This window comes from Anoplolepis gracilipes, chromosome 1 (genome assembly GCF_047496725.1).
Source record: "Anoplolepis gracilipes chromosome 1, ASM4749672v1, whole genome shotgun sequence".
Taxonomy (NCBI): Eukaryota; Metazoa; Arthropoda; class Insecta; order Hymenoptera; family Formicidae; genus Anoplolepis; species Anoplolepis gracilipes.
Window position 1 is genome coordinate 3,498,262 of NC_132970.1, and position 14,372 is coordinate 3,512,633.

The 14,372-nt window shown below is 34.8% G+C and overlaps 1 protein-coding gene across 2 annotated transcripts; it reads left to right on the plus strand.

The window, feature by feature from the left end:
- Nucleotides 1-1,379: 1,379 nt before the first annotated feature.
- Kr (krueppel) lies at nt 1,380-13,151 on the plus strand. Of its 2 annotated transcripts, none has more exons than XM_072888340.1 (3): nt 1,380-1,879; nt 5,059-5,802; nt 5,974-13,151. In XM_072888340.1, the coding sequence occupies exons 2-3, from the start codon at nt 5,090-5,092 to the stop codon at nt 6,710-6,712; spliced, it is 1,452 nt and encodes a 483-aa protein (XP_072744441.1). In that variant the 5' UTR covers nt 1,380-1,879; nt 5,059-5,089; the 3' UTR covers nt 6,713-13,151. The 2 variants fall into 2 exon arrangements, with proteins under 2 accessions (XP_072744441.1, XP_072744435.1); XM_072888334.1 differs by having other exon boundaries at nt 5,064-5,802.
- Nucleotides 13,152-14,372: the final 1,221 nt, after the last annotated feature.

Sequence of the window (14,372 nt, forward strand, 5' to 3'; positions counted from 1 at the left end):
AATAAAACTTTAACAGACAAAATTACGTTTATATTATAAAAGAAGTACAAGTTATGCAAAAACTTGAAAGTTTGCTTGTTCTACATAAAGTTTATTTATTCTATACAAGACATATCGAAAAAATTTTTATATAAACTTTAACATCCAGATCTTAAAAATTTATAAGAAAACTGCAATTTCAAACATTATCAAACGTTTAATAAGAGGCCTAGTCAAGATTTGCTAAACAATTTGCAAACCAAAAAAAGAAGCGGTTGCTATTGCTGCGATATTTTATATAATTATTCTGTTAATCATTTGCTGGAGATAACGATCGTGTACTGGTGATTCTATTTTTGCATCCTTTTTTTTATCGATCGATGCACTTTATACACGATGTTATATATGATACTTGCGCTCAACCCCGAAGACTTTCCAGACGCGATGTATCGCCGCGTACAATTTATATCGACCGCTTTTAAAATATTGACAGCTGCAGCAAACTTTTGCAAAAAGCTCGCCGTCGCACACACAGAACTGTCAATATTGCACAAACGGTAGTTTAGCAAACATAGAATAACAAATGTACATGCTCTCGCAAATACATCTGTATCGCGAAATGAGAAACTGCTCGAGGAACACGAGTACAACACAATCAAACTGATTGAATTGAACATTGGAATAATTGTTAATGAAAGATAATCATAAATGCAGAAAATCTAATCAATTTCTATTTTCCATTTTTTCTCAGTTTATAAAAAAAAACGTATGCGATTGACCGTTCATTTTTCGGACTCTGCCAAAACACATTGTTGTTTTTCTTCTTTGTATACATTTCCTTTTTTTCTTTTCTCCGCCTCTTCTTCTCTCTTTCTTTCATTTCTCGTTTGAGTCTCAGCAATTGTTCGTTCCTTGCCTCCTCCCTTATCTCTATCTATCTCTCTCTTTCCCTCTTCGAGGAAAAAGTGCGCTCTCCGTACGCACCAACCCCCATCCTTAAAGATCATGGTCACAGGTTCACTCTGCATCTCTCTTGAATCTCCCCTTCTACGTTTCGCCCGCGCGCTTGCTCTTTCTACGTAACAACATCTCTTTCACCCTCTAGTCCGTTTTTCTTTTCTCTCTCACCCGACTGGCCACTGTCATTCTTTTCTTGTCCCACCCCTTCTACCCTTCCCCGCCTTCCTTCCTTTCTAGCTTTCCCTTCTGTACTCCATCTTCGTACGCGCGCTAACCCGCGCCCCAGCAAAGAACGTTTCGGCGACTCGCGCATCCGGGGTTGCGATTCGAGAGGGTAGCGCGCCACGATACTTGGTGGGGGACGAGAAAGAGAGAGTAGTGGGGTTGACCGGGGCATGCAAGGGTGGGGGAATATTTGACTATACTAGTGAGCCGCACGTCGGTTGTCACTTAGTGTTGGGTTAGGTCAGCCCAGAGTAGACATCGTCGACCGACATTGTCGGTCAATTTTGTGATCGGAGCTTGGCTCCGCTTGTTTATACTCTGCTAGTAGATAGTGATTGAATAATAAACATATTTACGGGATATTTTCGCGGTGGTATCGGCCATTATCGGCCTTACTGTACATTGGATGTTTCCCAATCGTCGGAGTAAGTTTACCGTGTAAATTATAAAAAAATATTTTGTTTTCTATAAGAGAAAAATACCGAGAAACTAATAAAGCATAGCAATTGTTATTGACTTTTTTAATTTATTCATATTAATCGCGTCGCAATTATGCGCTGATATTTTGCGCTTTCTTCTCGAGATCTCCTTGGTATCGTTACAAGTGATTATATTGTGCTCGGAAAGAGTGGATGGAGTGTCAAAGTGAAGAAAGCTCGTCGCATGGATTGTAGCATGGCATTGTCCTATTTGCACGGGACGCATATTTACGCAGGTACTTTAATTAACAATTTATGCGTGTAGGTGCGAATGAACAGGGAAAAGATCGGGTAAAACATATCCTTATTTTCGAAGATACATTGACCTATTTATTCTTAACATTTGTTTTTCGTATTTAACATGTTAATGTTAAGCTAATATATTTGTTGTGTATTTAATATATAATATATGTCGATATGTTTTTTATTGAGAGCATCAATATTTAATTCTCTTTTATTACTATTTCTACGCTAGTTCTTTTATGCGTTTGATCATTAACATTTTGTTTCATTTCCACAAGAAACTTCAGATCTATTAATTCTTATTATTTCAAATAATATCATCGATAAAATTCAATGAAAATCATCCGCCGTACGAGATATCAGAATTCTGTTACACCAATCTCAAAAATTGTGATTTCCTTTTTCTTTTTTACTCTTATTCAGGAATCTTACGAGTATTGGCTTTTAATAAATGCGAAAATATAGATGATGTATTTGTGTCTTAACATTTATAGAGATAGGGAAAGGGAGATAGAGAGAGAAAGAGAGAGGAAATAACAAGGCAAAAAGGGAGCAATTTCATAGTTTCTTAAGAGTCGAGCGCGCGACTTCTGGCGCGTTGCCAGAATCTAAAAGCGCCTACGACGACACAACGCACGTACGTTGTGACACATTGTAAACATCGATAAGCTTCAGAGAGACTAGCGAAATCTCTTGACGATAAACAAAGAAAGTAATGTCGGAAAAAGATAAAACTTGTTATGATTTCGCGATTGCTTCGGAATGCTTGGCACGTCATTATTTTTAACCACCCTCTCGTAACTCGACAAACCTACTCTTGTTAAATCGTTAATCATTTTAATTCATTATATTACGCAAAATGTTCTTGACAAACAAGGATGCTAGATATTATATAATATTTACGGACATTATATTAATGTTTGTGGGATTGCACGCGTGCGCGCGTGTGTGAGATCTTACAATGTCTCTAGGTACAATATTTTTCTCGAAGTCAATTGAAAGATATATGTATGTATATATAAATTACAAGGTAAAGGTTTCCAACAACTCTCTAAATGTCACGGTTAGGTAGGGAAGATACTTGTGACTTATGAGTTTCAAAGAAAAAAATAAAAACCTCAATAAAATAACCACTTACAATAAAATATTTTGAGTTTAAAAAGATTTCCCATTATTTTAAGCGTTCAAGGTTTTTTTTTGACTACTGGTAATAACTAACGATAATACATCTGTAAAAAAGGATTGAAACCATGAAAAAGCATTATTGAAACCGTAAAAACCGTAAGGATTTTCAAAACCTTACCTATTGTTAGGATAAGACTATAAAAAAATATTTTATGTTTTTAACTTGTTGGTTACATAAATATTTGAACACATAAATCTCTTTCATTTATTACTTTGTTTGTATTTTATTTATTACGTTTAAATATATTTTACTTATTCAATGCCTTATTGTAAGCTGTATTTCTTTATTATAAATACTATGCAAGTGCACGTGTGTCTACAGATTATTTTAAAATAAAGTCGGTTAGTAGAACACAAAAATATAGATATAGATTAATGTACAACTATCTAATTTCTAATAAGGTTTCCAAGAGGAAAGACTCGGGATAAAACTACAAGGGTTGCGACCAATTAGGGGGGTGGATGCGAGCGGAGGCGGTACTCTTCTCGTCGCGTTGCCAAGAAACGGCTGTCAAGAAAGATAGGCTGTAAGGATCTCGGTCGCCGTTAAGAGAATTTTGGGGTAGAAAAAAAGAGAGAAGCATAAAAAGAAAGAAACATCGTACGCATTATTGATTGGATGACGCTGACTTTCTAAATAGTCTATTAATTATCTATTAACTGGTGACGATCGAGTATAAAATTTTGATTATCGTTTTCTTATTTAAATCTACCTCGTTATGAATATCTTTAAACTTTCTAAATATTTCGCTTTAATAGCCTTCGAACGCTTATCAAAGTACGTTTTAATCACGTTTTTATTGAATATCTTTAGATATTCAATACATTTAAAAATATTGCGTTATTAAATATTATAAATAATATTATACCAAATTTAAATATTAGTCGCTAAAAGTGACCTCCTATGATGTTTTTGTGTGCAATAATAAAAAGTATGATTACAGTTTTTAAAAAAGACTTGCAGCAGATTCTAATATATATGATGGCGTTTAATGTCTCGATCATAAAATAACGTGTACGATTTATAAAAAAAATATATTCTATGATATAATATATATAATGTAAGAAATATAATGTAAAGATATAATATTTCTAACAATAAGATTAGCAGCTGTAATATTTACATTTTGTAAGATCTTAGAGACTTATATTTTTACACATCATACTTTTATATACAATACATTATTACGATTGCAAATTTTTATACGTTCAATTATTTTGTGGAATATATTTTTTATCTGTCATGTTGTATAAATTTCGATATGAATATACACACACGAGTACAATAGATTTTAATCTATAATATATATTTTTTCTTTTTCTTTTTCCCTCTCTTTAAACATGTGTATCTGTCAGATTTAAATTAGATTAGATTCGTTAAAAATCAAAGAAACAAGATGCTACTGCCTAATAATTTAGGAATGCAACATCTCGATAAAGGTGAGCGTTTGCTGATAAAGTCGTTGGCCCGAAGTCGAAGAGGCGGTACACGCGTACGTGAATAGTCGGAGTCTTATGAATGAACTCTCGTGTACGGGAGTGTGAGTGAATGGAGGAGGATCCAGTAACCTCACGTGCGAGCGACATGTGTGGGAGCGCACGTCAGAAGTGGTAGGGAAGAGAGAAACAGAGGGAGAGAGTAAAGGAAAGAGAAAAATAGAAAGAAAAGAAGAAGCGCACGCGGAAAACTAATAAGGAAAGAAAATGCGAGGAGGAAGATGTTTCGATTCATAGGTCATACCATTAGTTCTCCAATACATTTTATTTACTTAGCTTTAGTGGCCGCGAATTCTGCTAAAATATTCTAACTATAATGATGTACCAAGAAATATAATCAATATGTGTCAAATTATACCGCATTTATATTTTTATGAGATAACGAATAACGAAAGTTTTCTATTGTAGTTTAATTTTAAACATTAATGTTCCATAAGCACTAATGTTCATAAATTTTCATCAATTAATAACAAATAATTTTTTTATTGAGTTCAGGATTCCTGATCAATCAACACTTGAGCATGATGCAAGACGCCGAGCAGCAACAACCGTTCAACAATAATGTGTCACTATATCCGGAATCGATGTCAAGATCGGTGGCAAGATTATCGGCTTTGAACCAAGACTTTCTTACTACACAAGCTCTGATAAAAGCAGGACTTCCTCCTACCTTACACAGCTTAGCCGCCGCTTCGTCATTCTTCAATCAGAATATTTTCATTGATCCGCGAGATTGGCGAAGACAGCCGGCCGGATCTCCACCGCCCTCCTCCGTTCACTTATCGCCCGTAGTATCACCGGCTCTCAGCACTTCCAGCAATTCCACGTCTCAACGCCTCAACATTACCGCCGCTAGCAGCAGTATCAACGATGATGATGACGATAATAATCACAATAACAATAACAACAACAATGTATCGGGCAGCAAAAAAGGTGGCAGAAGGAAGAGAAAACCAACACAGAATCAATCGTTAAACGCAGAACCAATCGTCGACCAGCAAACTGCATTGCAAGGTGTAGCTGAACTTAATATTGAACCATCTTCAACTCAAATTGTCAACTCCGAGACAGGATCTCCAACCATCAGTCCTGAGACAGGAGAGAAGAAGAATAAGAAACAAAACTTTATTTGCAACGTGTGCAAGAGAGGTTTTGGTTACAAACATGTGCTGCAGAATCACGAGCGCACGCACACTGGCGAGAAGCCTTTTCAATGTCCGGTATGCCATAAAAGGTGAGTTAATCGCAAGTCTTGCTTTTCTTCGTAATAGAAAGATGGCAATTTTTTCGAGAAAGATTATTATTCTAAATAAAATTTATTTGAAGAAAAAACATTCTGCATGCTATATATTATTGCCTTTAGAATTAAATCATAAATTTGATCGATGATTTAAATCTTTTGCAGATTTACTCGAGACCATCATCTGAAAACACATATGCGACTTCATACAGGCGAAAAACCTTATTGCTGTAAATTCTGCCAGCGACGATTCGTCCAGGTCGCGAATCTCCGCCGTCATGTGCGAGTACACACGGGCGAGCGCCCGTATCTTTGCAGGCATTGCAACAACCGTTTCAGCGACTCGAATCAGTTGAAAGCTCACGTAATGGTACACAACGGTGAGAAACCTTATGAATGCGAAAATTGCCATGGACGATTCAGAAGACGACATCATCTGCATCAGCACAGATGCAACGGCGACAGTAACGGTGTCGACGAAGCGCAAGAGTTCGAACCGGACGAGAACGACGATATTGACATCGACGGTGAGGAGCAGGAAGAACTGGAGAATATCTCGCACTCCGCCCAGGAAATTCTCAGGAGGTCGACTACGCATCGTCCATTACCCAGCCCGATAGTCGACATCGCCGCGCAGATGCTGAATCTACCCGGGCCTTCGAACGTTCAACCTCCGGGACCGTCGATCGTTCTACCCGAGCAAACCGAGCCCGAGGATCTATCCATGTCCAGGACACGTAGACATTACTCCAACAGCAGCAATGATTCGTCGCTAAGTCATAGCCTCAGCAAAGATAGCAGTCCCGAACAAGAGGACGAAAAGTATGAGGCCAACCTGTTCCTGAGACATACTCGTGCCACGTCAAAACGACAACCATTATCGCGACAAGCAAGGAAGCCCTAACGCTGATCAAGTGGAGTCTCTTAGTGGAGTTTCAGGTAGAGAAAGGTATCCCGTAATCGCTTTCCCGCATCTACCTCCTATTGTATTCTTAAATTTTGAATTTTGAAGTTTGGACGACGATCACGATTCTTCAATTTGCTGAACTAAATGCATACAATAATATTTGCGCAATTCTTTTTGCGAATACTACATAAATCGCATAAATATATAAAATGAAAATCTTTCAAAATCGACGGAAATGCGCGAGACAATGCAAGGGTACGTAATAGTCGAATAGCTGTGCTTGTCGTTCTTTTCTTAGAAAATGGTCAGTACTTCAGTACAGTTAAAAGATAAATACTCTAGAGACAAAAAAGTCTACAGATATTAATTCCTTTGAGGGACGGTATCCCTATCGGGTTAAGCAAACTAAAAAATCTTGATCATGTCGTCTAGTGTCCGAGCGATTTAAAATTCAAGCCCGATTTCCACCTCCATTACTTCTCAGTTTCATCTTGATCGCAAAGAATAAGGTTCGCATAATCGAGATTTGCTTCTCCAATTTCCGCCTGCTATCCTCCGAACACGCACAGCCGGCCCCGTCAACAATCCCCTTCAAAGAGTTCTAGTTTTTTGTGCTAGTTGGCCTCCTCTCAGCCGGTGCGTCTTTCGCGCGAACCAGTTTTTCGCGCAATGAGATACATCGGGTAGCGCCGAAAAATTTCGCAACCGGTTACCGATCTTACGCCATTTTTTATTCCTCGAGAAAAAAAGATGACGCGCCGTATCTCGCTGAGAACCTTTGCCACTCAATGCGTCTGATTTATGTACGCACAGTGGTATGCAGATTTTTCATTCTGCCGACTCGAGGTCACTAGGCACTTTTGTTCCATACAGACCCGTTACGTATTTCTGGAATAAAACTCCTATACTCTCATTTCCCGACATCCATTTAGTTTCCTCTGATGCAAAGAAGCACGAACATCTCGAGTTATAAACTATGTCTTTGCGTCCCGTTGGATGAAACGAGATAGAAAAGAGAAAGAAAGGAAAACAGAAGGTCTACATGTTGCGTCATGAATATCGCTTGAAATACCGGGTAGGCCAAATTATCCTCGTTTATCTTTTGACTGTTTCGTTCAAGTGTTTTATAAAGAAAAACCGACAGGCGCAAGGATAACTATTGCGTTTTCTTACGAATTGTTTCGTATTGTTGTTTGCTGGTTTAGAAAGTATTTTACATATTTATGCAATTTATTTAGCAGCTTATGTAGCAAAAAAATTGTTTAAAATTGTGCGACACATAAAATAGAATTTAGTATAATTTTAACTATTCCTTATTTTCTTATATTTTTAATTTTTTCTTATATTCCTTATTTTCACTTTTAACGCGCATTCTTAATTAAAGCTTTAAATTTCATTTTATTGAGATCTCTTTTTACGAAACATCAAGGAATTAATTTAATCTAAAATGATTATTACAAATGTTTTTTTTTTTTTTAATTTTTATGTGTTATAAATTATTATGTGTTATAAATTTTGTGACAAGCACCATGCCATAAGTTTTTTTATATACCGTCTGTTAACTTTCTCCACATATTTTAAAGTGGCATTGAGCTCAGCAGAGCCATATTTATTAGTTGTTTCGACTATTCAAGAGTCATTTTATATATCCTGCTTTTATTCTTATTCCGCTTTCTTATGCATACATCTTTTTGAGACTTTTATAGATCTGTTGTCTCTATGAAACTTACGAAACAAACATGTGTTCGAATCTATGAAACACTGGCTTCTTTTTCTAAAACTAACACAAACAAAGAAACATAAGATATAAAAACGATAAATACGTATAATATGCATGTTCTTTTTAATAGTTTAAAAAAACGTGATTAGACGCGAGAAATTGACTTTTTAGTGATTATGTAGACGAAACTTTCAATTTATATATAGAAATGAACAATTAATAAATAGGGCAGAATTCATAGATTTTGTTTCCAAAAAAATTAGTTGCATGGTGCACACACAAAATTTATAATATTCAAAAAAACAAAAATAGTGATTGATCCTGATTAATTGATCCTTCCTTGTTTCGTAAAAAGAAATCTTGAAAGTAAATGACTAACAATTATATCTGATCCAGAAGCTTTCTACAAAAAAAAATTCATTATCTCAATATAGTTTTGTAACATAAACAGTTTGAAATTTGTCGAAATGGTGTTATATATGAAATTGTTATGGCTTCATAATAATTTCAACTAACCATCAAATCTCACTGGTAAATTGTGAGACTCTTAGATTTCGCGCATGTGACTCGAATACTACAAATCAATAATCTAATCTTTATCTCTGCTGAATGCATACCGTCGGGATATTTTCAAGTTCTCGAATTTATTGTACATAGAAATCTCCTAATTCTTCCTAAATAAAAGATCATATAAACACTCAATTTACAAGTATTGTATTTTACTCGTCTTTATCTTTTCTTTTTTTTCTTTTGACAAACAACAAAATGTACGTTTAAATATTGTGATAAAAAAAACACCCGAAATTTTTTGCGTTACAAGAAATAAATAATTGTTTCTCGCGATTAAACTGCAACGAAATAAAATTTCGGAGTAGAAATTTTCGTCTGAAAAAAAGAAACTCTTTCGTGATGGCTTTCGATTAATCGCGACTCTCTTACGTGCGCTTAGCGCCGGTAAGTTGTCTCTTCGTTTCCGTCGCTAGCCGTCGAGGATGAGACCGGTTTTCGCCTCGCGATTGTTGCAAACTGGCCACAAGTAAAATCGTTAAGCGTTCTCAGTCACGACACTTAACCGTACATTTGTTCATCTGTCACCCACCGAAAGAAGGAAAAAAAGAGATAAAGGCGCGCAAGACTCTTACACTTGTGAATTCAGTCCGATCTTCTATTCGGAGCAAGGGAGAGAATAATTCTCCTTATGTACAATAAACTATAAGGAATTCAAAGTAGAAGATCTATCTTCAAAGATTGCTGACTTCTTGAATTTTCAAGCCTTCTGCTGGTGAAAACATCCCGACGGTATTTTTTATCACGCAACAGATATAGAGACACATAACAACAGATAACAATTAAATTATTAATTTGTAGCATTCAAGCACATTCGCGAAATCTGAAAGTATCCATGAGATTCGATGATTAATAATTGTTATAGAGATTCAATATAATACTGTGTTTCTCCATAAGATTTTAAATAACAAAGAAACAAAAAAATAGATCTGCATAAGCAGTCCCGGCAGAAACAAAATTACAAATACTTAGTGTTCGGAAGTAACAATTTTTAACTTTAGAAATCTTTAGGAATTGATTTATCCTAAGGTATTCTTGCATTTCGACATACAAAGTACATATACATGTAAAGTGCTGAATTCATATTCCAAAATTATACTGAGATAATGATATATTTTGAAGAAGGTTTGCTCCCTCCAGTTTTACTCTCAGGTTTTCTCTGCATATTCTGGAATTGCTATATAATTCCTTCAATTCATAATTAACATAAGACGTGAACAAAATTAGAATAATACGTTATTATTCGATTTTATCTCTTGATCGATAGTTACAACGCGCGAAGCGGACTAGATCGCGTTAGATTCGAATGTATGCAACGTGACTATATTTTTGTGTGACCGTATTTTTTGCCGTTGCAGAGTTTGCACCGCGATTGACTGTACGAAATTACAGATATCAATTTAATTACATATAACGGACAAGTTTTGAACAGGTATACGTAATCGTAGGTACATTTTATCGGGTGCTCGAGCGATTGGAATGTGGAGTACAGAAAGATACATATAATATAATATATAGTTATCGTGAGAACATAATTCCGTTTCTTTGACAACTTTATGGTACCTGATATATTTCAAAAGATTCGTTTTGATTCTTTGATTTACTTTGCGTTATCATTATTTGTTTAGTAATTCGTTATTTTTAAACTGTCATTCAGCACACAGTACGTTCTATGTGCTTAGACAGATATGCAAGATATCTTTCACATTCTGGACTCTAAAATCTAACACAACTATGCCGATTTGTAAAATATAATTATCGATCAAGAGGTAAAACCGAACAAAAAGCTTCTAGTTTTGATTCGACGCCCATCACATTTTATGTATTACCCAGTTGAAGAAATCCTATTCTATGACACTTTTAAACTAATATATTATCCGATTTCTACACAAATACTTATACATTATACTTACGCGATATCGAATACAACAGTACCTTGAGATATATCGATTTCAAAAGGTTCCTACAATTGAAGATTGTTAGTTCCTAATGATGTTTGTAACTTATGTTCCTGTTTCAGTCATGCTTATGCAAGTCTGTTGTTTATTTTGTTTCTTTATAAGCAGTAGTTATATACAATGATGAAATTGGGATATCGACGAGGCAAAAAACCACGCGTCGTTATACTTATATTAATGCATAGAGTTATCGCTTGTCCCATCGTAATTATTATCGTTGTTGTCCTCTTATTCTTAACGTGCAAAAACTATGTATACATATATTATATATTTGTGTCGACTAGTTGTAACGTACTAATACGATGCGCGTTTGAATTGAGATTGCGTTGTACGGATAAAGATCGACGTACAACAAAATATAAAATTAAAATGAAATAAGGAATAAGAATGCAAATATATTAATACGTGACAAAGGAATAGAACTTTAACAATTTGACTGAAGAATTAGAAATAGAATTAGAGTTAGAACATTTTTCAAATTTGATTAAACAAATTGGATGATTGGATTGATTCAATAGCAGCATAAAATATTTGGATTATTCAAAAAAACATATCTAAAATATAAAACAGATTGTCTCTATTTTTTTCATACATGAATTTTTCATCGCATCTGTTAGGGTGAAACTGTAATTTAATTTTGGTGATTCTATAAAATCTCTGACGACTTTGTAGAATCAGTGATTATTTGTGTTAATGAAAAGAATTAAAAAATTCTTTCTTATAATATATACAATAATATTACGTAGGATTTTATAAATGTTCTCTCTCATTGATTATTGTAAAATCAATTGTTTAATTTTATCACTAATAAAATTGATAAAGATGATATGATTTTATAATATAAGAAATCATCATTGAATATACTTAATTGAAAAGTTTCTATTACACGCACTAACATAATCAACAATTCTACAGAGAATTACCAGTGCTTTTATAAAAACACCAATTAATCAATTTCACAGATACAGAGTTTTAGCTTCCTTTTTAATCGTTTTGTCATATAATATACTGCCGTACATTATACTTATTACAATTTAAACTCTGATATTTATTTTTGTCTCTTTACTCTCACGTTTCATATCTCGAGCTTTCTATCAGGGGAATAGTATGTGTATAACTAATCGATCTTACTATTAAAATAGGTAAAATGAAAATAGACAGATTTTATATTATAAAGCAGTTTTAGAATGTCTAATTTCAAAATATAATGTCGATCTTTGACCGTACTACGTGTCCCAATCGTTCGAGTACTCGACGAAATGTACCTATAATTACGTATATACTTGTTCGTATATTTACATGTAATTAAGTTGATATCTATATATATAATTTTGTACAGCCAATCGCGATGCGCGTGAGTTCGAGCGAATTCGCCACTTGACAGTGCCAATTTTTCGCGGCGACGGAAACATGCGCGCAAAAATGCAGCCATGTCGCGTCCGCTCGAGTTCTCGTGCACGAGAAAAACGAGACACGGTACAAATACAAGACCTTACGCCTACGATTAAATGAGTATAAACATGGTCTCATGAAGTAATAGATAATAATGTCGGTATATTATTTAGCGGAGTGTATCAACCACTTGGCGCACTTGATTGTTTATCGCGAACAACGTTTCGACGTTTGCTGGTCGTTAATTATCGGTGATCGTTGTTGGCGATTTTCGTGAATCGCAGATCGTGGATCCTCAACAATGATTCCAATATTATACCAATATTAATGGAGCGTACATTGTCGTTTAATGCTTGTTACGCAACGTATAACGCGAATAACAGATCAAGTGGCACTGAACGTATACTATGAAACTGACACTACCTCACCAAACACCTAATATATCTCAACCACAAGACTGATTTTAAATAATATTCCTATAAATAAGATAAAAAGAGAGATAATGGGCAAGAAGAAATAAAAAAAGAGTGACGAATAGCGAATATTATAGAGAGAAGTATATCATTCGTACAAATATGATATAAATCGTTTTGTAAGTAATTCGCGCGTCTAGAGAATAAAATACTTATTGTAATATTATCATTATTACTGCATTGCTGCCAACTTTGAATTCCTATTGTGAATAAGAGAAAGAATTGACGAAAGAAGAATTCTTTGTATTGTAAGTGTTTACTCGTAATTTCATGCCCCGATCTTTGCAATCACGCATTAATAAACGATTATCGAATGTTCCATGAATTGACTGCTCTGTCAGACTATTTTTATTATTAAATCTCACTGTTTAATCGTTCTCGAGTCTCGTTATTCGGCACCTGCCCTGCACACGATAAGAATTTAGATTTTATTATATGTATATTATATATTTATTATATATTTTAATATATGTACATAATTATTTAACAAACTATTCATTCGAAAGATAAATTTATGTCAAGAAAATGTGTGTGTGTATATATATATATATATATATATATAATATTTAATATACATATATATATATATATATATATATATATATGTAAATTTTAAATAGATATATTTAATTTAGTCATTCAGTTATTTAATTTAAGCAACTGTCAGTTTCTGATAAATATTTTAGGAATGATTTTACCGTTGCGAAGTTAAATTTAATGAAATTTATACATTAGACATCCTATTTTACCACGATTTTATTCTAATTTAATTATTTAATTTTAGATTATTGAATATAATTATCATCGCAAAGCTCTAGGAGGAGAGAAATATTTTATACATTTGTGAAGATTTCATATTTCAAAATTTTGTGGATTTCTCAAAGTCATCGATAAAACATTATCACTAAGGGGTATTGTTATATTTCTCGATGGACCATTGCATTGAAATTGGATAAAGTGTCGCGGATACAAGCACAAAAGCGACAATATTTTCACGACTCATCCGAGGTTGCATCATGGATTCGCTCGTTGATTCAGAAAACGAAGAGAAGAGATATCGCGGGGTAACGAAAGCGGCCGAAGGGGATGGCTGCAGGGGCATACATGTTGAAAAACCGTTTCCCTCTATCCTCCCCGGCGCGTTTCCTCCCCGATTTAGGAGGACCAGTGCGACCTGCATTCAGCTGTGCCATTCGGGCCACCGAGTTTCCAAAATCTAGGATTCCATACACGCGCGATCGAGCGACGGGTGAAGCTGCAGGCGTCGCCGAAGGGCTGAAGAGAGGGGTGGCGCGACCGTGGCACAGTGACACATTATGCCGTAATATGGGGGCACGTGGCAGATGCAGCGGATCGAGTCGGACGATTCAGTCTGAATTCATAGATCAAAAGCAGTCTCTTGAGAATCCACACGCGTATTTTAATTTTATATTCATTTTTTTAACTCCTTTATTTGCCATAATCTGGTCTTTCTTTTTTACTTTTTTTATTTAAGCTAGATAATTTAATCTTATTGTGTAGATAATCCGTATATTTAGACCAATATT